Source organism: Primulina huaijiensis, chromosome 5 (assembly GCF_012295235.1).
Source record: "Primulina huaijiensis isolate GDHJ02 chromosome 5, ASM1229523v2, whole genome shotgun sequence".
Lineage (NCBI taxonomy): Eukaryota > Viridiplantae > Streptophyta > Magnoliopsida > Lamiales > Gesneriaceae > Primulina > Primulina huaijiensis.
Window position 1 is genome coordinate 23,567,100 of NC_133310.1, and position 25,140 is coordinate 23,592,239.

The 25,140-nt window shown below is 37.5% G+C and overlaps 4 protein-coding genes across 11 annotated transcripts; 1 reads left to right on the forward strand and 3 right to left on the reverse strand.

Moving 5' to 3' along the window:
- Positions 1-554: 554 nt before the first annotated feature.
- LOC140977377 (condensin-1 complex subunit CAP-D2) lies at positions 555-8,620 on the reverse strand. Of its 2 annotated transcripts, XM_073442118.1 has the most exons (17): positions 8,463-8,620; positions 8,032-8,387; positions 7,792-7,952; positions 6,525-7,704; positions 6,175-6,366; positions 4,698-5,336; positions 4,424-4,600; positions 3,959-4,026; positions 3,639-3,861; positions 3,455-3,554; positions 3,250-3,365; positions 3,112-3,169; positions 2,466-2,617; positions 2,158-2,359; positions 1,435-1,590; positions 1,257-1,350; positions 555-788 (listed from the first exon to the last, which is right to left on the reverse strand). In XM_073442118.1, exons 1-17 carry the CDS (start codon positions 8,602-8,604, stop codon positions 785-787), a joined length of 4,020 nt encoding a protein of 1,339 aa, XP_073298219.1. In that variant the 5' UTR covers positions 8,605-8,620; the 3' UTR covers positions 555-784. The 2 variants fall into 2 exon arrangements, with proteins under 2 accessions (XP_073298219.1, XP_073298218.1); XM_073442117.1 differs by lacking the exon at positions 555-788 and having other exon boundaries at positions 815-1,350.
- Positions 8,621-9,495: 875 nt separating this feature from the next.
- LOC140977379 (AUGMIN subunit 1-like) lies at positions 9,496-11,010 on the forward strand. 4 transcript variants are annotated; one of them, XM_073442124.1, is made up of 3 exons: positions 9,496-9,881; positions 9,962-10,096; positions 10,224-11,010. In XM_073442124.1, exons 1-3 carry the CDS (start codon positions 9,730-9,732, stop codon positions 10,402-10,404), a joined length of 468 nt encoding a protein of 155 aa, XP_073298225.1. In that variant the 5' UTR covers positions 9,496-9,729; the 3' UTR covers positions 10,405-11,010. The 4 variants fall into 4 exon arrangements, with proteins under 4 accessions (XP_073298225.1, XP_073298227.1, XP_073298228.1 ...); XM_073442126.1 differs by having other exon boundaries at positions 9,508-10,108; positions 10,224-10,626; positions 10,710-11,010; XM_073442127.1 differs by having other exon boundaries at positions 9,508-9,877; positions 9,962-10,626; positions 10,710-11,010.
- A 234-nt stretch (positions 11,011-11,244) lies between these two features.
- On the reverse strand, positions 11,245-18,169 carry LOC140977378 (mitochondrial fission 1 protein A). 4 transcript variants are annotated; one of them, XM_073442121.1, is made up of 5 exons: positions 18,025-18,169; positions 17,369-17,507; positions 11,928-12,049; positions 11,682-11,745; positions 11,245-11,599 (listed from the first exon to the last, which is right to left on the reverse strand). In XM_073442121.1, the coding sequence occupies exons 1-5, from the start codon at positions 18,115-18,117 to the stop codon at positions 11,514-11,516; spliced, it is 504 nt and encodes a 167-aa protein (XP_073298222.1). In that variant the 5' UTR covers positions 18,118-18,169; the 3' UTR covers positions 11,245-11,513. The 4 variants fall into 4 exon arrangements, with proteins under 4 accessions (XP_073298222.1, XP_073298224.1, XP_073298221.1 ...); XM_073442123.1 differs by having other exon boundaries at positions 18,000-18,131; XM_073442120.1 differs by lacking the exon at positions 18,025-18,169 and adding an exon at positions 17,800-17,888.
- Positions 18,170-19,655: 1,486 nt separating this feature from the next.
- Positions 19,656-20,570, reverse strand: LOC140977380 (probable calcium-binding protein CML35). The gene has a single exon (XM_073442128.1). The coding sequence runs from the start codon at positions 20,477-20,479 to the stop codon at positions 19,862-19,864; it is 618 nt and encodes a 205-aa protein (XP_073298229.1). The 5' UTR covers positions 20,480-20,570; the 3' UTR covers positions 19,656-19,861.
- Between the last annotated feature and the right edge of the window lie 4,570 nt (positions 20,571-25,140).

Sequence of the window (25,140 nt, forward strand, 5' to 3'; positions counted from 1 at the left end):
ATAATTATAATATATTTGGCAGCTCTTATTAATCGTTACTAAGTAATAACATATAAAATATACCAAACAGCTTAGATAAAATAAGTAGGAAATGCTCAATTTAATTTAAAAGCTCAACCATAAAAACTTATATGGTTGAGCTTTTAATATAATTTTGATTATACCAAAAACTCGATAAAAAAAATAATATAATTATAATTTTATTTTATATCAGATACAAAAAAGAGTTGAATATTATTTAACTCATTTTGAAACTTTGATTTAATCTAACCTTTTTCATCTGACTCATCTTCAATTTCATCCAAAACAAATTCATTTTCGTCAAGAATTTTGAAAAAAAAATGAACCAAGCCAAAAAACAAATTCTTATGGAAAGCTTTTTAAATTGTTTAAAAATCAGAAGGAAAGTTTTAATACATTATTTTATTAAATAAAAGATCAATATATTATAATATTAAGTTGAAATTAAATTTCTTGCATCTTATCAATCGAGCACAATTAATGCAAACTAAGGGGTAGATCATTGTATTTTATACCACATTGGACGCTGAATCTTGCTTTATAAAACATTACTCCTACATCGAGATGATGTATGTATTAGTTTATACATATTTTCGAGTAATTTACAAAAAAATCACAAAAGGGAAGGTTCGAACTTAGAAAAAACAGATACCCACGTTCGTGAACAAATTTTGGTACAATATTGGGGATGAATGTCACTAAACCACAAAAAATAACCAGATACACATAGATATATAAATCTGGTCCCTTGCTGGTCCTATCCTCACCTGCAATTTTTTTGCAAGAACGCATTTTGAGATTTAAGACGGGACATGAAATTAAGTGTAGCAAAAAATACAAATTTTTTAACAAAGACTAACTGAAAACAACTATTGAATATGATACAAGGTCTGCTTCCATCGCAAGGTTAAGGACCTCAATATTGTGATTGAGCTGGGTTACATTTCTTTGAGATCTTAAAAAAAAAAAAAATTCGTGGTTAGTTGGCATTAACCATCTTTGACACCAAAAACTTTTGATATCTTACCCAAAAGACTCAAAATTTGAGAAAGATGGAATCGTGCAGAGATGCCAAATTAGCAGTCACAAAATAAAAAACAATGAAAAGCTCGTAAATGTGAGCACACAAAATTAAGTTAATATGAAGCTGAGATGCCAAAACTACTACTAAATGAATGTGTCAGTGTGGCATAATTGAACACTAAGGCGAGAAGAAGAGGGAAAGAGAGACTGACTTCCTTGTTGACTTCTTATTTCTTCTAGTTGAGCTGTAAGAATCAACATTTTGAGACTTGGAGTTGCTTTTCTTCACCCTGGATTTGGACTCACCTGCAACCATCGACGATAAATGAGCACCACCAGAACCCAAGAAGCATTCATTGTTGTTTCCGAGTTTGAAGCAGCATGCATTACCTCTTCTATGAATAAGAGGCGACTGAACTTCATCATCATCAATTTGTAAGTTTGCCACCTCACTACATGCATGTGAATGTGTTCTTGGCTTGGTGGTTTTTGATTTTAAGAGCGTACTTCTTGTCTCTCGAATAGCATGGTCACTTGCTTCACCATCTGTTTCATTACAAAGAGAAGATTAAGAAAAGATTATATTGAATCAACCAAGAATTTCTTCCAATAACACTTTATGTTCATCTCGACCCAGACAGCTTCAATACAAGTTAAATCACAAAGCAGAGGAACATTACGGAAAACAAAATACAAAGCCAAAAAAATAGAGCCAACACCACAAGTTTAAGCATTGGTTAGTAAATCACACATGAACATCCAACCAACATCTGCCAATATCAAAATTGTTCAAGGACAACTCATTTTCTTCTGATACTTTTTCTCACTATTACGAAGTCTAATTTACCGTGCATAATTAAATTAAAGCCTACCAAATGCCACAAATTTGGCCTAGATAGCTTATACATTTAACAGCTTCATAAATTTCCTTTTTTTGCTTGTTAAATGATTGAAACACAGATAATTGAATTTAAAACACATCAAGCATGAAATGTAAGAGCCATTTTGATAGAAAAACTCATAAGCACGTATGAAAATCAGAATAACCATGACACCAACCAGTAGCCCTTCAAGAAAAAAGAGAATCAAATTCATTGAATTAGTGGAACCTACCTTCAGTTATTTCAGATCTGTCACTTTCTTCTGCATCTTTCTTAATCTCATCAAAATATATTGAGCTATTTGTCTTTAGTTGATGCGCTTGTGCGTTCTTTGCAGTAAGTTCTTGCTCTTTCTTTTCAGTGTGGAACTTATTGATCTTTTCTTCAAATTCTTCAATGCTTGATTTTAGTTCTGGCTTAGCAAACTTCTTCCCCTGAGGGCGTATGGAAATTAAGCAGAAAGTGTTGACGTTTTAAATATGTCAAATAGGACAAGAAAAAGCAACCTAACCCATTAACTAAACAATCTTCAATTAATACCTTACTAATTATGTTCTTAAAATTTTCCATTACGGTGTCCTCAGATAATGCATGTTCATAGGCCTTATATGACTCCATCAGCTTCCTTATGCTCTTCTCTGTAAAGGCTAGCTGAGAGAGGCAATATGAAATATATTCCCATTGTCTGACATCTGTAATTTAAGATTAAAAGAACAATATTAAGTGTAATCTAGTGAAATGTATAAGCCAATATATTCTACTATTAATTTGACATATTTTGAAAATACACTAAGCTCTTGCAGAACTGATTTTCTGTCTTAATACAAAATGAATCTTGGACTTTCAGCTACGTGAGAAGTAATATATGCAATCAGAGTACAATACACAGGCCCTCACTAACAGATTTGTGAAAAAGATCTTTAGTCAACATGTCTTGGACATATCATATTATAGATTTCTCAAAAACGCACTCTCATCAATATTGCAGTGGACAAGACTGATTTGAATTTATTCAAAAAGTGTTGAATATTTTGGTCAAAACAAAGGATATAGGATCATAGGTAAAGGTTTACCACTGAGTTCAAAGTTTACTGCAAGGAACAATCAAAAATGCTTTTCTTGTTTGTCACGGCATATTGATTAGATTTATGAAAGGAAAAAATTATACCAAAATTGCTGACTTTACCTGCCACTCCAACAAACCTATTACATAACTTTTCAACTAGAGCTTCCATTTGTTTGTCCTGGAGAACTTCAACTGGCTCAGTAAACTTACACCTCAAAGAAATTTTTTATCCCGAATGAGTAACCAAATGTGTAATACCTTCTTGATCGAACCAATTAAAAACTGCATTATGTTGCAGAAAGACTTTTCTTTCAGGTTCTGGTAGGATAGTTTTCCAAGGATATCTGGAAGTAAATTATATACAGGATTGCTTCCTACGACAGAACAATCCTTACTGAGAATACAAGATATATAAATTATGGACACTGATTTTAAATTTTAAAATTTTGGGTAGTGATTTTACCTTTCTTCGAAAGTTCATTGAAGAAAAGTTTGGCTAGATTACAGATCCTTTCATCTTCATCTTCTAATCTCACAGCCATTTCATTTATATAACCTTTAACCTGGACATTTGATAGTCAAGCGCAATACTAACATCAAGTGAACACAAAAAAATAACAAGTAGAGTTCAGTAAGACTCCTTAAACCTTCATCATATCATTTAATATAAGGTGCGAAAGCACCAATACACCGTGCTTTCGAACAGATACTGATGGATCTCTGAGACGAGCATACATGTTTTCTGTCCATGGCTCCAACAGATTGGGAAAACGAACAGCCAGATCTCCAAGAGCTATGGTGCAATTTGAACGTACAGTTTCTGAAGGCGAATTCTCCACAACAGTGAAAAGCAGTTGAAGATTTGACTCACTGGGAAGCAGGACAAAATAAGATGAAAGATAATCAGATATTTGAACATGCAGATATGGTTTGTACACATATGGACATGCAGAGGGTCTTTCCTTACCAGAATTCAGCATCAATTATCATTAATCGGCATAAAGCAAGCATTGCGGATGTCTGCATTTCAGGATGCTACAACGAGAGAAATTAAGCCAGTTCACCAAAACAAATTCGACAGAAAAAACAGGTGGTAATAAATCAAACTATCATGAGTTAATCCTAGCAGGGGCTACCCCAGCTAATTGTGTTGCCCAAATTTGTTTCGCAGACACAAAGGAAAATTTGTACTTGTAATGTTCTAACAACCTTTAGCTATAAACAGCACAACCATGCAGATTATATCGATCATGGCAAGATGGGCTACAATGACAGCACAGTCAAACAATCATCAGCGTAAGTTTGAGGAAAAAAACTCCAAGAAGCCTTTCGTGATGTGCGAGATAAAACTAAGCGGACAACACTCTAAACCTTGAAGATATCCTAAATGTTTGTTATGCTGCATTGAAGACCAATATACTATAACAATCACCTTTTGCATCAAACTAAAGTTTCTACACAATTCTGACACAAATGGTGCAGAGAGGCCAATCAAGTTCTTTTTGGTACTTCCACAGGATATTATTTCTTTTTCAGCTTTTTCTGCAAGGCTATCAAGCATTGCATCGTCAGAGGCTGCAAGACCTAACTCAGCATTGATGCCCAAGTTCTGCAAGAGATAATTTCAAACGAATAGCTATAAATGTTTGATTTATGAGCTAAACAACAGATCCAAAATCAGAAAACACTAATATCAACATCATCACCTGTGGAGCATCATCTGTTGTGTTTGCATTAGCTCTATTCTCAGCATTTATCTTCTCTTTCTTGGATTTTTCTTTCTGAATCTTCCTCACACAAGATTCAATACGGACCAGTTGGTGCATGGCAACATGACTAACAATGAATAGAGATCTACTGAGCTGTGAAACAGGAACTGCTGTAAGGACATTGGAACTGCTATCGTCCAACTCACCTTCACAAAAATCAAATACAGACTTGACAGATTTTTTCACTAAATCAGCAGCCATTGTTTCAGGAGTTGGATGAATGGTGTATATAGTAGCTATAGCTTTATCAGCAGCTGCATACCATATATTTTCTGGAAGTGAAAACCCGGTGATCAAACCTTCTAAAATACCAAATACACGACTGCCATTAGCAGACAGCAACTTTTTCTTATCTTCGTCAGACAACCTTTGTAATGCTAGGCATGCGGTCCTAGCAAGCAAGGGTTCCACCTTTGCCCAACGACCAAATCCGATATCAACAATGTCCTGTATGTGAGAGCTAAGAACAGCAGCAGAAGATTTTGCTGCCATGCACAGGACACATAAAGCACCGCGACTTTGCTCAGCTGTTGTTCCACCGAAATTGAAACAAAAGAAATCCCATAGTGCTGATAACTGGAATAGAAATCAATCGGATTAACAAAAATCCTTCAACTTCAGGACATGAAAATGTGGAAATTTTGACTGAACATCACTTACGTGAAAGGCTACAGAATCAGCAGATAAAAGTCATCTTCTCAGAATATTAACAAAACAGTTGTTCTATAATTTAAAAATCTCTGACAAAGCAGCTGAATTTCCATGTTTAGGGTCATTTAAAAAAAATGAATGCTTTCAGATTTCGAGAGTATGAGGATGATATTCACTTAAACTTCTTGAAAATCACCCAACTAATATTACTTGCTTTACTACTAAGGTTCCTAACATAATAAAATTTTTGGTCCTCAAACTTTATTGCGAATGAATCAAGTGAAATGATATCCATTAGCAGCATATACAATGATTATAGCATCCAGGCGCCAAACCAAACAATCTTCCACTGTAAAATATTTGATATTGTTTCTTAACACTGAAGATTAACACCAAATGAAAAGCCAAATATTTCCCAGACAGTAAATCAGACATTGTGCAAGTAATCAAGGGAAGGAAGACAAAAGATATGCAAATGTCAATTCCACGTGACCATCAGCATTCTTCCAAAGTGCTGCCCCTTGTAAAATGAATAAGATCGGGTATAAATCAATATTCTGGTCAACCAATGCTAACAGTCTAATAGCACTTGGATTTCTAAGAACTAGTTTCTTGGTTTAAGCCTCATCATGTGCGTACATATGTTGAAAAGGTATAAATCAGTATTCCAAAATCCTTCTCCGCCAAGTAACACACATGATTTAGTCTTATGATGAGAAAACTCGTGTAAAATATATTGCTAAGTTCACCAGAAGGAGCTCACCATGCACGCAGTTATATCACCTTTGGATACCAGGGCTCCTAGGATGAATTCCAAGGCCGCAAGATCTCCAATATTTGATTCAATAGCAAGATTCAAAAGATTCTTGGCAGTTTCCATAGGATTCTTTCTCAAATATATTGTAGTGAATGCATTCTCTACAGCCTCATATATCGATTTGTCTTGAGAAAATACCTGTTCGCCACATACATAATAAAGAGGTTAGAAAATCAAAATAAAATGTGTGACAATAGTCAAAAGTTGGTAAAAACATGAGATCAAGGGGAAGAATAACAATTGGCAAGAAAAACTCCATCTGCCTAAAATAACAGTATGATTGTGTAAGGCATTACCAAAGGCAACATTTTGCGGAGGCAGGATTCCGAACCATCAATTTGAAATTGCCTACATCTCATGAGCAGTAGAATAGTAGTCTCCACATCACTTGATGAAGATGAAGCCATTAACTGAATGAGGGTAGGCATGGTGGCAGATATGCACATTGAAAATTTCAAGCCTGCCTCCAATGAAGCAATCAACGTCCTTGTTTGCTCCACATTCCCAACATCTGGTACAAAACTTGTTTGAACTGTACAATCAATTTCACAAGGTACAGAGCTATTTGTCATGCTATAGTGCTCCTTTGAATCCACCTCAATGTCTCCATCTTCAACTCCACTGTCTCCACAAGAAACGTCATTATCTGAAGGAAAATCATCAGATGTTTTGGGCGGAGATTGAGGTACTAGCTCATTTAGCTTCTTCTTATACTGTTCTAAGGTTGCCTCAAAAGAAGAAATTCGAAGTTGAGGTCCAAAAGGGTTGTGCTGCAGCATCATTATAAGTAAATTAAGAGCAGACTTCCTGACTATGGCACTCTTATCTTCCAACCTACCTGCAGCAACTGCTGAGACCTCATTCCACAAACCAATTGAAATCGAATGATCCTCACATAATTCAGACCATACCTGAAGAACCCGACTTCTAGTGTAAGCAGAGACATCACGGCAGCGTTCCAATAAGATATCTAACATGGCCTGCTTTGTTCGAAGACGTATAGATTTTGAACTCACCTCACCTTCTATATCGTTAAAGGCCTTAGATACAAGTTTACCCAACACTCCAGCAAGAGCATTCCTTATCTTGTAAGATTCTCCTCCAAAGTGTGGGACCAACAAACCGATATTAGTTGAAATCAGCTTTGGCAATCGATCAGCAAGTTCTACCAAAAACCGCCCAATATTTTCAGCCCCAACAGTGTCTTTGACATAGTCTTTCGGATTTGTCTTTCCAATATCACTTATGAGAGATGTAGCCATGCTTCCATCAGCATATTTCTTTTCAGCCCAAGCAACAGCATCAGCCAAGTGCGGAACGGAAAAATCATATTTATGAATTAGGTGCAATAAAGAAGCACACGACTGAGCTACATAGTGGTATTTTGTAGCACATGTTCCAATTATACGACATAAAGCATCTTTAGTGTCCGAATCTTTTAACAGAACAGGATTCTCAAACATCGAGAATGCATTTCTACGAATAAAAAAATTGTCATATCAGATGTCAAAGCATTAATAATTAATAAATCTGAAAACCAAAAAGAAATCGCACTCAACTTACTTCACAATGAAGGATAAGAAATTTTCCTCTGGGTCAGGTGAGCCAAAGAGCAACGAGAGGTTGATATCCAGTGAGTTAGCAATCAAGTTCATTATTCTTCCCCTTTGGATCTCCCAATTCCATGAGTTCACAGGTTGTCTCTTCCTACTGCTAGCTGCCACCTAAAGAAACCAAGATCATCAATGTTTGTTCATATAAATATGATTGAATCTTGAGAGGTGATGGGAAAAAACATGTTACTTTAGCAGCATTGGTAACAGTAGTAGAAGTGGATTCCTCGATGAGCAGGATGTGGACAAGGAAAAATGTGTAAATCTTAAACGCATTTCGATGAGATGCGACCCTATCAACCACAAGTTGATCAGCAGCACAGTCATCGCCCTCACCATCATACCGTGAGAGGGACCGGCGTGAGCGAGAGAGAGAGTCAACATTTGGCAACAAAACACTTAAATTAGACCTCAACGACTCCACTAAGTTGAACTTGCAACCGGGCTTCAGAGCAGCAAATCCCTTCACCAAAGCGTACAATCGGTCGAAAATATCCTGCTCTTCCACACAAAATAGTTCCTTGTCCGACAAATCAAAGCAAGTCCCTGTATTGAAAAAGTGTGAAAGACGCTCAAAAATCATGGATAATTGCAAAAATCTGCGCGTGTGACGGAAGATACCTTTTACAAATTCTTCAAGCTCCGAGGGACGGAGGGAAGATATAGAAAAGGAATTTTGAACAGTGAGTCGGGGGGCGCAATCGGAAGCGTCATCCTCTTCCAGAGAGGAGAGGGATTTGGGGAACACAAAAGATGGAACCATGTTAGAGAGATAGAGAGAGAGTTTTGGGAGTTTGAATTGAAATTACGACAGCGGGAAATAAATATTAAATGGGCCCAATTTCTGTTAGCCTCAGTAGCTTTACCTAATGGCCCAATATATTTGGGCACATAAAGTCCTTTCCAATATCCCTGTCGCGCTTCTTAATTCTTGTGAGCCCGATTGGGCTAAAAAAAGCTAGACTAAAAAAATTGTTTTTTAAATAATATATTTTTATAATTTTTATATTTATATGTGTTTGGATTAAAAGAGAGCTTTTATTTAAAAAATCATTTATTTCATTAAATTTTATAAATTTAAAAACATATTTTTAAATATTTATCTAAGCTCAAATATATCACAACTTTTATTTATAAAAACATTTTTTTAAAATTCTACTTAAAAAAAAAAAAACACTAGCAGCAAATTATTTCTGAAACCAAAAGATCCATTGAAAATAATGAAGATTAAGTTCAAAATTTTCATACATCACTGTTCTTCTGGTTGTGTTTTCGTGGGATCTGGTTGTGTTTATTCAATTGAAAAATTCATTTGCAGAAGTTCCATTTTTGTAATTATCAAAATTTCTATGCATACAATTAATTATTATTGAGAAGATAATGGCCTCTGGTCGATTGCTTTAGTTTAGAAAACTCCCCATTTAGAGGAAATAAAGTAAAGATGATCAGAAAGGATGAGAATTAGTTAACAAAAATTGTAGTTAAGTTCTGAAGATTCGTGCCATTTGGACTTTGGATTTATTGATTTCTGCATTTATTTACATTTCGAATATTATGTTGTTTGGGCTCTCTGCCTCATTGAGAGCAAGGAAAGAATATGTGCCGGATTTTCAGAAGTCAAGCCGCTACCATTGTTGCCAATGACTTATGACAAAAAGAAGCTGAGTATCCTACATCCAGTAGTCATATTTTGTGTGTGTGTGGCAAATTGTAAATGTAGGTCTAACTATTGGGTGTCATTTACATTAAGCATTTTTTAAGTGCCAAAACAATTGGAAGAAGGTTGATTTTCTTTGTGTTGTTAACTTTCCAGAGTAGAGATCTGTGGGTTTTCAATGAACTGGGATATATTGTTTTATAGTTATGGTCATACGTGTTAAATTTTTTAATGAGGCTTGCACTATTTCCTATGACCACAGCTGTGAGGATAAGAGAGATATTGGAGCACGTGGGGCTGAGAGTTTGCCATCAAATCTCATCCTCTCAAGTTCTTGCCAATTTGGCAAATCTGTTGAATATTAGAGACACCGAACTAAGTAGGTGTGTTCTTTTCTCTTCATGTTTTATGCTAAATTTTGAAAGTACGTTCTGCAGGCTTAGCAGGAAAAAAATGTCTTCAGTTTTCTTGTAGCGATGGCGGACCTGTCTTTGAGAAAAACTGCAGTAGAAGAAAAGAGGGCTAAAGTGCAGTTGGAGTCCAAAGAACTTCTCGACTACGTGCGAAAGGCTATAGCAAGACTAACTTATTTGAAACTGTGATTCCATGAGTATTTGATGTTTCTCATTCTGCTGACTTTCTTTTGAAATTGGTTATCACTAACTTCAATGATGAAGCTGCCTGACATCTTATTTTCCTTTTGATTGATTTCATTTTATTGACAGAACATTTTCACAATTGGAAGACGAGATAGCTCCCTGTGAAGCTCAGATAGAACAGTGGAACACAAATGTGGCTGTTATGGACTCCAAAGAAAGGCAATATTTGCAACAGTATTCTAACTATGATGTTGAGAATCATAGCTATGCTTCATCTTTGTCTTCCATCATGTATAAACTTTTGTGATCTATATTTTTGGTAAACATGGATCCTGTGTTGATCTTTTTGTGCATAAATTAAATTTCACGTAAAGAATAAGAAATCATATTCGCGATGCTCAATCGTGCGAGCTACATCCCTGAGATAAGTGAAGGAGTATTGGTTGAAATGACCGAACACCGGAAACACCTAGAGAAGAAAACAAAACCGATGCTCGACACTCTCAGAAGCTACCAAGATTTGCCTCCCGTATTTACCTCTTCTCACTCATTATTTGCATTTTCCAGCTGTTCCTTCGGAAGACTGACATCAAGGCTCGAAATTCTATGCAGGATAAGGCGTTGGCTATTGAGGACAAGAAGAGGCGGTGTGCTGATGCGGAGAAGTATCTTGAAGATGTCTTGCATTCAGCTCTTGCTTCGTTAGTAGCGATGCCGACTTTGCATTTTCTTACTATTATTTTTACCTTATGTTGTACTCTTTGTTTTATATACAATCAAGTCCAAGTTCTTGACTTGTTTGTTTTGCTCCTTCGGATTTATTCCTACAGATGACATCCTCTCATACGTACATATTTAGTCGACTGAAAAACAGAAAAACATTTCATCAAAAAACCAAAAGAATTGGAAAACATGTCCCGTAGTGTATTCTTTGGTATTGATGTGCAGGTTCTCATTCAATTTGCAGACGAAACATCGTGGCTAAAAAGAACCCAAGCTGGAACCATCTTTAGTCATATGCGCGTATGCTCTTAAGTAATTACGCTATTGCATTCTTCTATTCATTTTCATTGTTTATACCAACCATTTCACATTTGCATGTAAAAAGAAATTAAGAGGAAACTTGAATCCATATTGAGATAGTTCGTGATGAGAATTTTATGGGAAACTCTGCAAAAAGCACATGATTTTGGTAGTAATATATATACGGAAAATTAACGAGTAAACGTCACTATTTTGATTGAATCTTTAACAACCCTACCACAACAAACCAAAGCAAGGATACGGAAAATGTTCTCGGCACTGGAAAATCTATGTTTCAACGCTGCAAAGAAAAAGCCTTTATTCTTGAAAGCCTTGTACGCGAGGAGAATCGCCTCGATCATAGCGTACAAAACGAGCACCCGGTCGAGAAGGTCAGTTCTTTCGAGCAAGTGCAGCGGCTAACCCTCCTGCTAAAAGTCCAACTGCAGTTGCGGTGATGCCTATTCCAATAACACCATCTGCAACTCATGTTCGAGAGAATGAGCTCATATTCTAACTTGAATTCAGAAAGCGTATCCAAAGATCGAGTAGAGACACTACCTTTGGTAATTCGATCTTCAACGGTCTTCTTTAGAGATAGTGCTTGCCTCCAATCAGGTGCGATCTGCGAATCATGAAAAAGGAAAGTTGTGATATTCAATTTTTATTCTTTTTGTCATGCACTTACAAGCTCGAATTAACTTGAGGGTCGAGTTCATGTAGTGCTATGGAGATAGGGTAGACTTTGAGGTTGACTCGGACAAGAATAAGTAACAGTATCATATGGAATTGAAACTGATAACCAACCTCCAAGCATCGATCTAGAAGTTGCCTGCTCCTTGAATAGTCTCCACTTCTGTAATATCCAACAGCTAGTAGATATAGCTTCTCTCTCTTTTGAAGTGGACTATTGGTGTTGGTGAGTGATGCTGTCATAGTTCGTTCCACTCAATTATGTAAATACGGAATACAGATCAGAGCACAAAGAAAGATCGAGCCTTACCTTTGTCGACAAAGAATTAATGAGGAGGGACCACATGCTGTCTTTTTGAGAAAATAAAATTGAAAACGTGGTTGGAGGAATCTTCAACGAAATTTCACGGGAATTACGTGAGAAGACAGAAGACGCGTTTTATCAAGAAGCTCTATAAATAGAGCTCCCTATTTCATTCTGAAATCATCTCTTCTTCGAGTTTTCTCTAATCTTATAATATTCTATAATATTTGTGAGGTGTTTGTTCTCCTGTATTAAGAGAGTGTGTGTTCTCTTTGGAAACACAGTGAGTGAGTTGTACACCACAAAATATTATAGTGGAAATTCTTTTCATCTTGCCCGTGGTTTTTACCCTAATAATTTTTAGGGGTTTTCCACGTAAATCTCGGTGTCCGGTTTATTCTTTATTTTCGGATTTTATTATCTCAAATTACCGCACGTGGGACCAACAAGTGGTATCAGAGCCTTGGTTTAAAATTTCTTAAAATTCTGAGTATGCTATGTGGTTGCAGCCTAGACTGATCTTCCACATCAGAAAAGATTTTTTGAGATTTTTTATTTAAGGCGGGATTATTTTGTCCAGTCTACTAAAATTGTTGTAGACATAATGGCGGGAAGGTACGAGATAGCAAAGTTCAACGGAAGCAATTTTATGCTGTGGAAAATAAAGATACAAGCAGTTTTAAGAAAGGAGAATTGCTTGGCGGCTATTGGAGATAGACCGGTGGAGATTACGGATGATGGAAAGTGGAATGAGATGAATGATAATGCTGTTGCCATTCTGTACTTGGCTATAGCAGACGAAGTACTGTCAAGTATCTCTGAGATAAAAACAGCCAAAGTTATCTGGGATACTCTGACAAAGATGTACGAGGTCAAGTCCCTACACAATATGATTTTCCTAAATAGAAGACTTTATACTCTTCGGATGGCGGAATCTTCATCGATGACCGACCATATCAACACACTGAATACTCTATTTGCCCAACTCACTTCCATGGGGCATAAAATAGGGGAAAATGAACGTGCGGAGCTTCTACTTCAAAGTCTACCAGATTCATATGATCAACTTATCATCAACATAACCAACAATATTCTTATGGGCTTTCTAAGATTCGATGATGTCTTAACTGCGGTTCTCGGAGAAGAAAGCCGGCGCAAGAATAAGGAAGATAGGTTGGTAACATCGAAGCAGGCAGAGGCTTTACCGATGATAAGAGGAAGATTTATGGACCGTGACTCCAGTGGGAGCCAAAGACGAGGTAGATCAAAGTCGAGAAGTAAGAAGAAAAATATTTACTGCTTTAAATGTGGCGGTAAAGGGCACTTCAAGAAAGAGTGTACGAGTATTGAAAAAAGTTCTCAAGGAAATGTGGCCAGTACTTCAGGCAGTGGTGAAATATTATTCAGCGAAGCAGCAACTGTTGCAGAAGGCAGGCACAAATTTTGTGACACATGGATTATGGATTCAGGAGCGACGTGGCACATGACGTCTCGGAGAGAATGGTTTGATCATTATGAACCAGTCTCAGGAGGATCTGTATTCATGGGAAATGATCATGCCTTGGAAATCGCTGGGGTCGGTACTATCAAAATTAAAATGTTTGATGGCACCATTTGCACCATACAGGAGGTACGACATGTGAAAGGACTGACGAAAAATCTTTTGTCCTTGGGGCAATTGGATGACATCGGGTGCAAAACTCGTATCGAGAACGGGATCATGAAAATTGTGAAAGGCGCGCTTGTGGTTATGAAGGCGGAAAAGGTTGCTGCAAATCTGTATGTACTTTTGGGAGAAACACACAAAGAGGCAGAACTAGCTGTTGCATCAAATGGTTCAGGAGAAGAATTAACAGTGTTATGGCATAGAAAGCTCGGGCATATGTCAGAACGGGGGTTGAAAATTCTCTCAGAACGGAAGCTGTTGCCGGGACTTACAAAAGTGTCACTACCCTTTTGTGAGCATTGTGTTACCAGTAAACAACACAGATTAAAGTTTGGCACTTCTACTGCCAGGAGCAAAAGCATATTGGAGCTGATTCATTCGGATGTTTGGCAAGCACCGGTTGTATCCCTAGGAGGAGCGAGATACTTTGTCTCGTTCATTGATGATTTCTCTAGGAGATGTTGGGTGTATCCAATCAAGAAGAAATCAGATGTTTTCCAGATCTTCAAAGATTTCAAAGCGCGGGTTGAACTTGATTCAGAAAAGAAAATCAAGTGTCTGAGGACTGACAATGGAGGAGAATATACCAGTGACGAGTTTGATGCATATTGTCAACATGAGGGCATCAAAAGACAGTTCACGACGGCTTACACACCTCAACAGAATGGAGTGGCGGAGCGGATGAACAGAACCTTGTTGGACAGAACAAGAGCTATGTTGAGGACTGCAGGTCTAGAAAAGTCATTTTGGGCAGAAGCAGTCAAAACCGCTTGTTATATTATCAATCGTTCTCCTTCAGTGGCGATTGATCTGAAGACTCCGATGGAGATGTGGACTGGGAAGCCGACAGATTATTCTCATTTGCATACATTTGGAAGTCCTGTGTACGTTCTGTACAATGAGCAAGAAAGATCGAAGTTGGATTCGAAATCCAGAAAATGTATCTTCTTGGGTTATGCTGATGGAGTAAAGGGGTTTCGCTTGTGGGATCCTACTGTTCACAAGCTTGTCATCAGCAGGGATGTTATCTTCGAGGAAGATAAAGTAAAGGGAGACAAAGGCACACCGAATTCAGAAACTACTATATTTCAGGTGGAAAATAAGACGGACGAAGGTCAAGTTTCTTGTGAAGCAGTACCAGAGCACGAAGAACAAGAACATGTTGAGTCTGAAGTTTCCAATGTGAGGCAGTCAACTCGAGACAGAAGACCACCAGGTTGGCTTTCAGATTATGTCACTGAAAGCAATATTGCATATTGTCTATTATCAGAGGATGGTGAGCCATCGAGTTTCCACGAGGCTACTCAAAGCTCGGATGTATCCTTGTGGATGATAGCAATGCAAGAAGAGTTGGAGGCATTAGACAGAAATAAAACTTGGGATCTTGTTACACTACCACGAGGAAGGAAAGCCATTGGAAACAGATGGGTCTATAAGATCAAGCGTGATGGCAATAACCAAGTGGAGCGGTATCGTGCTAGATTGGTGGTAAAAGGGTATGCTCAGAAAGAAGGCATTGACTTCAATGAGATATTTTCTCCTGTGGTTCGGCTTACAACAGTCAGAGTGGTGCTGGCATTGTGTGCGGTGTTTGACCTACATCTAGAACAGCTAGATTGTGAAAACGGCATTTCTTCATGGAGATCTTGAAGAAGAAATCTATATGCTCCAGCCAGAAGGTTTTGCGGAAAAAGGCAAAGAGAACTTGGTTTGCAGGTTGAACAAATCTCTGTACGATCTCAAACAGGCGCCGAGGTGTTGGTATAAGAGATTTGATTCCTATATCATGAGCCTTGGATACAACAGACTGAGTGCAGACCCTTGTACGTATTTCAAGATGTCTGGTGATGATTATATTATTTTGCTGTTGTATGTGGACGACATGTTGGTAGCAGGCCCCAACAAAGATCAGGTACAAGGATTGAAGGCACATTTGGCTAGGGAATTTGATATGAAGGACTTGGGACCAGCAAACAAGATTCTAGGGATGCAAGTTCACCGAGACAGAAGTAACAGAAAGATTTGGCTTTCCCAGAAAAATTATTTGAAGAAAGTCTTGCAACGCTTCAACATGCAAGATAGTAAGCCAATTTCGACCCCTCTTCCTGTTAACTTCAAGTTATCCTCAGAGATGTGTTCTAGCAGTGAAGCAGAGAGGATAGAAATGTCTCGAGTACCATATGCATCAGCAGTGGGAATTTTGATGTTCGTTATGATCTGTACAAGACCGGATATTGCTCAAGTAGTGGGAGCAGTTAGTCGGTATATGGCGAATCCTAGACGAGAGCATTGGAGCACTGTTAAGAGGATCCTTAGATATATTAAAGATACCTCGAATGCTGCATTAAGTTATGGAGGATCAGATTTTACATTCAGGGGATATGTTGATTCAGATTATGCAGGTGATCCTGATAAGAGGAAATCTACTACTGGTTATGTGTTTACACTTGCAGGGGGAGCAGTAAGCTGAGTTTCAAAACTGCAAACAGTTGTGGCGTTATCTACAACGGAGGCAGAATACATGGCAGCTACTCAAGCTTGCAAGGAGGCAATATGGATTAAAAGGTTATTGGAGGAGATCGGACACAAACAAGAAAATGTTTCTTTGTTTTGTGATAGTCAGAGTGCCTTGCACATCGCAAGGAATCCAGCCTTTCATTCCAGGACGAAACACATTGGAGTACAATTTCACTTTGTGCGGGAAGTAGTAGAAGAAGGAAGCGTGGATATGCAGAAGATTCATACAAAGGATAACATAGCCGATTTTCTGATCAAGCCAGTGAACATTGAAAAGTTTGAGTGGTGTAGATTCTCAAGTGGTCTAGCAGAAACGTAAGCTGCAGGAAATGGCAAGATTGAAAGGATGTGTGGAGATGTGTTTGATTCTCAATCAAATCTCCAAGTGGGAGAAATGTCGACAAAGAATTAATGAGGAGGGACCACATGCTGCCTTTTTGAGAAAATAAAATTGAAAACGTGGTTGGAGGAATCTTCAACGAAATTTCACGGGAATTACGTGAGAAGACAGAAGACGCGTTTTATACGCGTCTTCACATGGTCAAGAGGCTCTATAAAAAGAGCTCCCTCTTTCATTCTGAAATCATCCCTTCTTCGAGTTTTCTCTCATCTTATAATATTCTATAATATTTGTGAGGTGTTTGTTCTCCTGTATTAAGAGAGTGTGTGTTCTCTTTGGAAACACAGTGAGTGAGTTGTACACCACAAAATATTATAGTGGAAATTCTTTTCATCTTGCCCGTGGTTTTTACTCTAATAATTTTTAGGGGTTTTTCACGTAAATCTCGGTGTCCGGTTTATTCTTTATTTTCGGGTTTTATTATCTCAAATTACCGCACGTGGGACCAACAACCTTTGCCATTTAAGTAAAAAAACACTGATCAGCTGAATTATAGTTAACAAACAATGAAACACATTAACGAGGAACAATCTATAGTCGAAATTTGCAACTACTATTTTACTAGAGCCAGTTTGACAGAAAAAGGTTCCAAATATGACAAGAAGCACCGGCTTCATGAATGCCAACAGTCGCGGAAGAATTTACATGTATCTGAATTTTTTTCTCACCTTCAAGCATGGCTATCCCTCGTTGCACATCTTCGGGCTGTCTGGCATGAACTAGAGCCCATGATAAACGCATGATGCTTTCACTCTTTCGTTCATCAGACTCTTCTTTTGTGGCCTCTACAACTTCTCTCTCACAGCCCTGTTTTAAAGAAATTAGAACGCCGAGTTAGAAAAAGTAATCATGTTAACGTTCACCGAATAAGACTAGTAGAACAGAAAGGAGATCTCAGAGATTGCAGCAAGGTACCGGATGATTGATTACCCAACCCATGTTCTAATTTCTTTAAAACTAAGATGAAGATCGATGATGTTATATAGTTTTTAAATGGGATCCACCAAAAAGCTGCGAGCCTTAAATTTTGTCACTAGAATAACACAAGAGATGTAGCTAAGAACATTTTACTCAAGAAAAACAATATATTAAAAATTACCATTAATGTCATTAAGAACCACAATCGTGAAACTGGAAACACGTAAGAGAAATAAGGAGACAAAGCAAACAAAAATGCAAATAAATTTATCCAATCAAATATATATCTTGTACCCATAAAACATTTAAAAATAAATAAAAAAATCCATGATTCCACGCCCGTATGAGAATAAAGGAGGCAAAGTAAAGGAAAAGTTTTACGATCACTATCATCAAGATTGTTTACGTCAATAACGTCGGGAGAGGACCAAGGGATGTGGTCACCGCCGGTGAAGAAATTGGTGACTGATTCGAAGAATTGAGTAATTTTAGCATCCATCGACTTTACCTGAAAGAACGAAACAAAATAAGTGAGCCGAAATATAATTATTTAGGTAAATATTTTTTACTTGACAAACATCGCACACTTTATGATGATCAATCAAATAAAATAAGTGAGCCTCCATCAAAGTAAAAATAAAATTCATATATATTTTAATTAGAAGAAAAATCAATTTAAAGTTAATATATTAATTATTGATGATGGATGGAAAGGAACCTTCGAGTTACCATCCAACGAACACATCATGCCACTGGATTGTAGTTATGGGCGACACCAAATTCATCAGACACACGTTGAATTGCACCGTTCCGGTTCTTTTCAAAAAATCAAATTCATACACACACATCCAAAGCTTGTCCATCATTTTTTAATAATTGTCAAAGGATAGAAACTTCCATGAAATTTCACTTTTATTATTTATATTTTCCATCACCCACTACCTGCTACAACTCGAGCAAGAATTTTCTTTTACCTCAAAATTCTTAATTCAAGCCACAGTCTTAGAGATTGGATTGGTGCATGCAGATACGTTAATGGATCGTTTCAACCTATAGTATAGAGATGGGATTTTCAAAACAATGCCAAGTCTTATCCATATCATTAGTTTAACACATAGGTGTGACTATTGATTAACATATATCTCCTCAATGTGTATAGATGATAATTGAAATACACTACATATATTTAATTTGTTGCACATGAATTTTTTGTTGTTGTTGGAGATAAGTGTATTCATTAAGATTTTGCTTTAAAATCTAGAAATGCCCTTCTGCAATGAAATGAAATTTAATTAAACCAAAAAAAATGAGACGTGTTCAAAATAATAGATGTGATTGTCGTGTTCAAAATAATAGATGTGAGCGTAAATAGATAGGTTAGAAATAAATAATTTGAAAATATATAATAAAAATGGAAATGTGCTGGTGGAATCGTAGTGGCGAACATGATGCTATCCATCCATCCATCTGGATTATTCCAACAAGGAAATTTACATTTACCTCGTAAATTATTTTTGTCCCAACTTTACACCCAAACGTAGGATTAAATTCATGCTAATACTATTATTATAATTAAAACATATGATCATGTTAGTCCAACTCCAATTTTAACATTAGTTTTTATGATTTTCCAAGAAATTACGTAGGAATTTCTTGTGTTCGAGCTAAATGACTTTAGTCCAATATAATTAACACTAATACATAGGAACACTCCCTAATCGATAAATATAAAATTTAAATGATTTTATTCTTTGAAAATCTAAAAAAGGAAAGGAAAACAAACGAGAGAAGTCGAATAAATAAAACTGAACCGAGAGATAAACATGGTCGTGGGATAAGTGGTGGGGAGATTTACCCAACTCTAATTGGAAAAGTGACGGTAAAACGATTTGGAGGCAGAATCGGAACAAATTTGTAGAAGAGAAGGCTTGTTTTGGCATGTTACATAAAAATCTTTATTGAATTGTATGGAAAATGGGTAATCCTTCGATATCGATTTCATTTTGTCAAATTCCTTCCTTCTCAATTTGTTCCAAATCATTCAAATTATTAGTAGAATTGAAACTTTTAATACCCAGTTCAACATAAACGTTTTCGATCATAAATTTACTTTTTCATCCCCCAAAACCATTGATGGGGGAAACGCAAAACCCGTCCAAACTCGTAGGAGCAGACGATGACCCTTTTTTTTTTTTTTCCTTTTTTTTACATTTGAATAAACATGCAGGAACAAATATGGATCATCATTGCTGGACCATCATACGGCGGAAGTCCTCGAAGCAGACGAACCCCTCCCCTTTCATGTCCACGTTTCTTATCATCCGACGGCACTCGTCTAGCGTGCACCCGGCGTCTCCGATGGTTTTGAACGCTTTGAAGAGCTCATCCGCCGTGATCTTCCCGTCGTGATCGGAGTCGAAGAAATCAAACGTGCTCCTCATCTCCAGGTCGCAGGACGGCGGCGCGAATGCCGACTCGATAGCGTAGAACTCCTCCAAACTGATGCATCCATCCCCGTCCGTATCCACCTCGCTTAACATTAACTTCAGTTCCTCACGTATGGGAGGCTCCGCCCCAAGACGGCTGAGCAAGTCCTCGAGCTCCTCCTTCTTGATTTTCCCGTCCCCGTCCCTGTCGATCATCTCGAAAGCTTGTTTAAGCTCGAAGCAAACTTCGTCTGACCAGTCCTCTGAGGATGAAGGGAGGACGCTTTTCGGGGTGTTGGGTTTCTTGTACCCGTCGTCGGAGCATGAAGATGTATGGGAGCTGAAGGATGACGGGTCGGTCTCGGATCTGGAGACAGAGCGTGACTTCTTGTGTTGCTTGAAAAGTTTTGCGGGGTTGATGTTACTGAGTTTCATGGCGGAATTCTGAAGTCACCAGCCCAATAGAGGGAAGAAGAAGAAGAAGAAGAATCGGGTGGGGGGAACTGTAAATGTGGTGAGATACAGGAAGCCGGGGGGGTTAAATGGAGTAGCCACTGCCATTGGTGAGCTTCCTCGAAGTTTCGTAGAGAGAGTATATTTATTGAATTTAGGTTTTAAATTAAATTTTTTTTTGGGTAAGATAGGGTAATCTAAATCTATAAATTTCAAATTATATATTTAAAAAGATCACTTTTTTTAAAAATAGACAGTTGATTTAGATTATTTTATAAATTTCTTTTCTTGTTTTATAACTTGATCGTTAACCGAATCTATCAAACATTTTTAGGTTTTTTTTTTTTTTTTTAACCTTGGAGCGAGATCGAGTCCTAAACATTTGGACCTAAAATTGGAAGAATTGGATTTAAAATTCCTTTGAATATTTTAAAAGTTATGGCAAAAATGTGTACACGTTGTACTCGAATAACATGTACGCAATAAATTTTACAAGTCATGTTTAAAGATGAATCCATCTAAGTATCGTTAAGTTTTTACTAAATAAAGATTCGATTTATGGAGTAGAAACCAATTAATTAAAACTTATGATAAACCACTAAAATATTAATGTCCGATTATTATTTTAATCGCACATCAAGTAGAATATATATATGATAATTATTAATTAATTTTTTATGCATCTGGGAAATTTTCTCATTCAAGCGCCGTAAATAAATTGACCTACTTAGCCTTATTACCTGGAATATTTTATTTTGAAAAATTAATCTATATATTATTGAGTTAAAGTTGAAGTGAAAAAAATGCATGTTTTTTGAATGAATTATATAAATAAGACTTTTATATATCTTATTAATTTACAAATGAAGGTGATCGTCAGGTCGGCCATTTTGTGTTTGCGTGTTGCTGAATTAATTATTAGTTGAATGGTTTGGTTCGAATTTATTCATTCAAAATCGATGGGATGAATTAAATTTTAATAGATATGACCACACTTGTGTTTGCATGTTGTTGTTGTTTGGAAATTAAGAAAGTGGAGATAGATTTAAATTTGGAAATCTGGCCTGGGGACGGACAACCCTTCATATGATGTGTTTATGTATGCGTGACATGAGCGTGTGGAGTATCCATTTAAAAAATAAATTTATTATTATTGATGATGTCCAGGAAAAATGGATGTGTGCTGATTCCCGAGTTTATAGTTTTTCGCGAATGATGTCGGGAAGAGGTTCCCGAGTTTCAAGAGATCATGACAACAATAGAGTTCCAATCTCCAAGCTCCTTGAGTTAGGTTACTCACTGTTGATCTCACACACGCTTAAACAACAAACTCGCGAATGATTTGTCAGATTATATTTCATAATACGACCTAAAGTATATGTCCTATCACTAGTTTTGCCATATTAGTTTTAGCACATTTGCGTGCCGACTAAAATACTAATGATTGCGAACTAGATTGATCCTCATAACGCCATCCAATATTTCCCCGATTATCTTGAAAAAGTCTATATCATCGAGACTTTATCAGGATTTATATGCATAGAGGTGATTGATCTCAACCGTTGATCTAAAGATAAAAAGACGATCATGATGTATCTTGGAAATTGTATACGAATATGAAAGGACATGTTCGAAATTCGAGGTGTTTCAGACTGTTCACCTTCTCGGAATTTGAGAATATGAAACGACCCGAGAATATGGAACGACCAAAAATTTCCATGACCAGGAATAAGAGAGTGATCGGGACAGCGAGAAAAACTCCAGCCCGACTATTTAGAGAGGAAGTGGTGCTATCCCCTAGAGAGGTCCGGATCAGGGGTTCTGAATGATCCCGGATCATGGAACATGTTATAAAAAGCTTTGGGCCGATCCAATACCAGCCGGACAAACAAATGCCCGAGAAATCATCTCCCCGGGCTACCAGAAGCCCGTGATTTCAAACGAGTTCTCGGGTGATGGCCCTTTACCTGGATTACCTCGATAATAGCACTGCACTCGAGTGCACAAGCACGTGATACATTATCTTGGTAATCATTACCGTCAGAATCATAGGGATTTGACATGGCGAAATGGACTGTTTGGCGAGTCAGAAAACAGGGTATGGGCAACCATCTTGCCATAATTAGTAAGTGGGCACTGAAAACAAGGTTATCATCGAATTTCTTGTTATAAATATCAGGTTTACTTAACATTTGGACATTCATTGATTCACATATATATTGTCCACATCATTTACTCTCTAGATTTTTCAGACACCATTAGCACAGTATTCTTTTTGCTACATTGGTTCTCTTCGTTCACATGCTGACTTTAGCATCGGAGTGACCACGTCGGACACCTCTTCGGCGCCCATTCATGTGATTATCTTCGTGCTTGCAGGTCAGCACAGAAGCACCGGCAATTCCCAGGAGAAAAACCTCTGGTTTGGTCACATCTCGGTGTGCTCTCATTCCCTATTGATTTTATATCTGATCCAGTAAATTGCCCGACCCAGCTCACCCGATGTACCCGGATCACATCTAAACAAACTTGCATCGCTAGATCGACAATGAAATATGAAATCATAGCACTTGATAAAGCTATGAAAGAAACATGGTGTCTTTACAACTTTCTAGATGATATTCCATGTTGGAAGATGATATTTTCGGCAATAATGAGACATTTGAGACAATCAGTTGGAAATTGCAAGGGCAAAAAAAGCATATAAAATGGTAGGTCTTGACATATTGATCGAAGACATGACACAGTACCACAAATTGATCTCAAATATAATTATCTCTATTGGTTATGTTAAATCAAAAGATAAATTGGCACGCTTACAAAAAAAATTAAATAGAGATAAGATATATAATTTGTCCAGAGAAATAAGTTTAAAAACTATAAAATAAAATTTTCATAGTGGAAACACAATCTTTTTGATTGGAAATCCAAAGATATTGATTCAATGTGATAACTAAATTATGAAAACTTGAGTTAATACTCAAGAGTTCTTCCCTTATCATTCATATGACAATGGGTGTTGATGTCTACCAATGTAGTGATGTTAAATATTAAACTTTTAATGATTCATTAGCATGTAAAAGGAAGAGTATGATAGCATACTCTTAAAAAGAAACCATGAATGTAAGTGTAAGGACTGACCGTCTCAACGAAACACATATGAAACCAAGAAATATTACATGACCAAAACGGACACAACCAATAAAGAACCAAATGGAAATTGTAAGAAAGTTGTTGTGTATGTGTTGTTGTCTGGCCTTACATAAATCATCAAAAAGTTCAAGATATCAAGTTCACTTCGTGGCCCAGAAAATCCGATATCATTATTCTAAAGAAGATTCAATATCATAAACCACATATCCCGATGCGATAATTTTTCGTGTACACTTCTTTCGACTCCACATGCATTAATTTCATTAATGTGAGGGATTGTTAGAATGTTTTAACACTCAATGAATAAAAAAAACAAAAAAAAACAAAGAAAAACTTAAAAGAATGTATCGGGAGCCAGGGGAGGCGTCGAGTCCAGACCACATGAGAGGCGGCTCCTGTCGCGTTGTGAGGCCAAGGGCCAAAGAGAGCGGGGGTGATTGTCGGTGCCATGAGGTTGTACGGACAATGAGCTGTTCCTGACAGGATTCTAGGCGGAGGGAACATGAATGGACCGATCTTATACCAGAAGGAGAGGGATTCCGAAACTATTCAGGTATGAGACTTTGCAGTTGAGGAGAGCTTAAAAGATTTGATATGTACTACTCATATCAAGGGTGCATATTTTTTTCGGTAGCTTGTCACATAAGAACTCCAAAGTTAAGCGTGCTTGACTTGGGACAATTTTGGGATGGGTGACTCCTTGGGAAGTTTCCTATGATGCGTGTGAGTGAGGACATAAGCACGCTGGAAAGACTTGTCTTAGTACAATGAGGACAGTCGTCGAATAGAGGACGTTACAGTTGGCATCAGAGCTGACCTATCCTAGTACGGTGTGGTTCGGGGACGAACTAAATAGAAGCTGGTGGGCATGTGAGGCCCGGGAGCGAAGTGGGCGGGGGGTGATCGTCGGTATCATGAGGTTGTACGGAAAATGAGCGGCTCCTGGCAGGCTTCTAGGCGGAGAGCACATGAATGAACTGATCTTACACCGGAAGGATAGTGATTCCGAAACTGTTCAGATATAGGACTGTGCAGTTACGGAGGGCTTAAAAGATTTGATATGTACTACTCATATCAAGAAGATGTATCTTCTTTTCGGTACCTCATCAGATAAGAACTCCAAAGTTAAGCGTGTTTGACTTGAGATAAATTTGGTATGCGTGACCCCCTGGGAAGTTTCCCGTTACAGTTGGTATCAGAGCTGACTTCTCCTAGTAAGGTGTGGTTTGGGGACGAACCAAGTCGAAACTGGTGGGCATGTGAGGCCCGGGGCCAAAGAGGGTGGGCGGTGATCGCCGGTGCCATGAGGTTGCATGGACAATGAGCAGCTCCTGGCAGGCTTCTAGGCGGAGGGAACGTGAATGAACCGATCTTACACCGGAAGGAGAGGGATTCCGAAACTATTCAAGTATGAGACTGTGCATTTGTAGAGAGTTTAAAAGATTTGATATGTACTACTCATATCAAGAAGATGCATCTTTTTTTCGGTA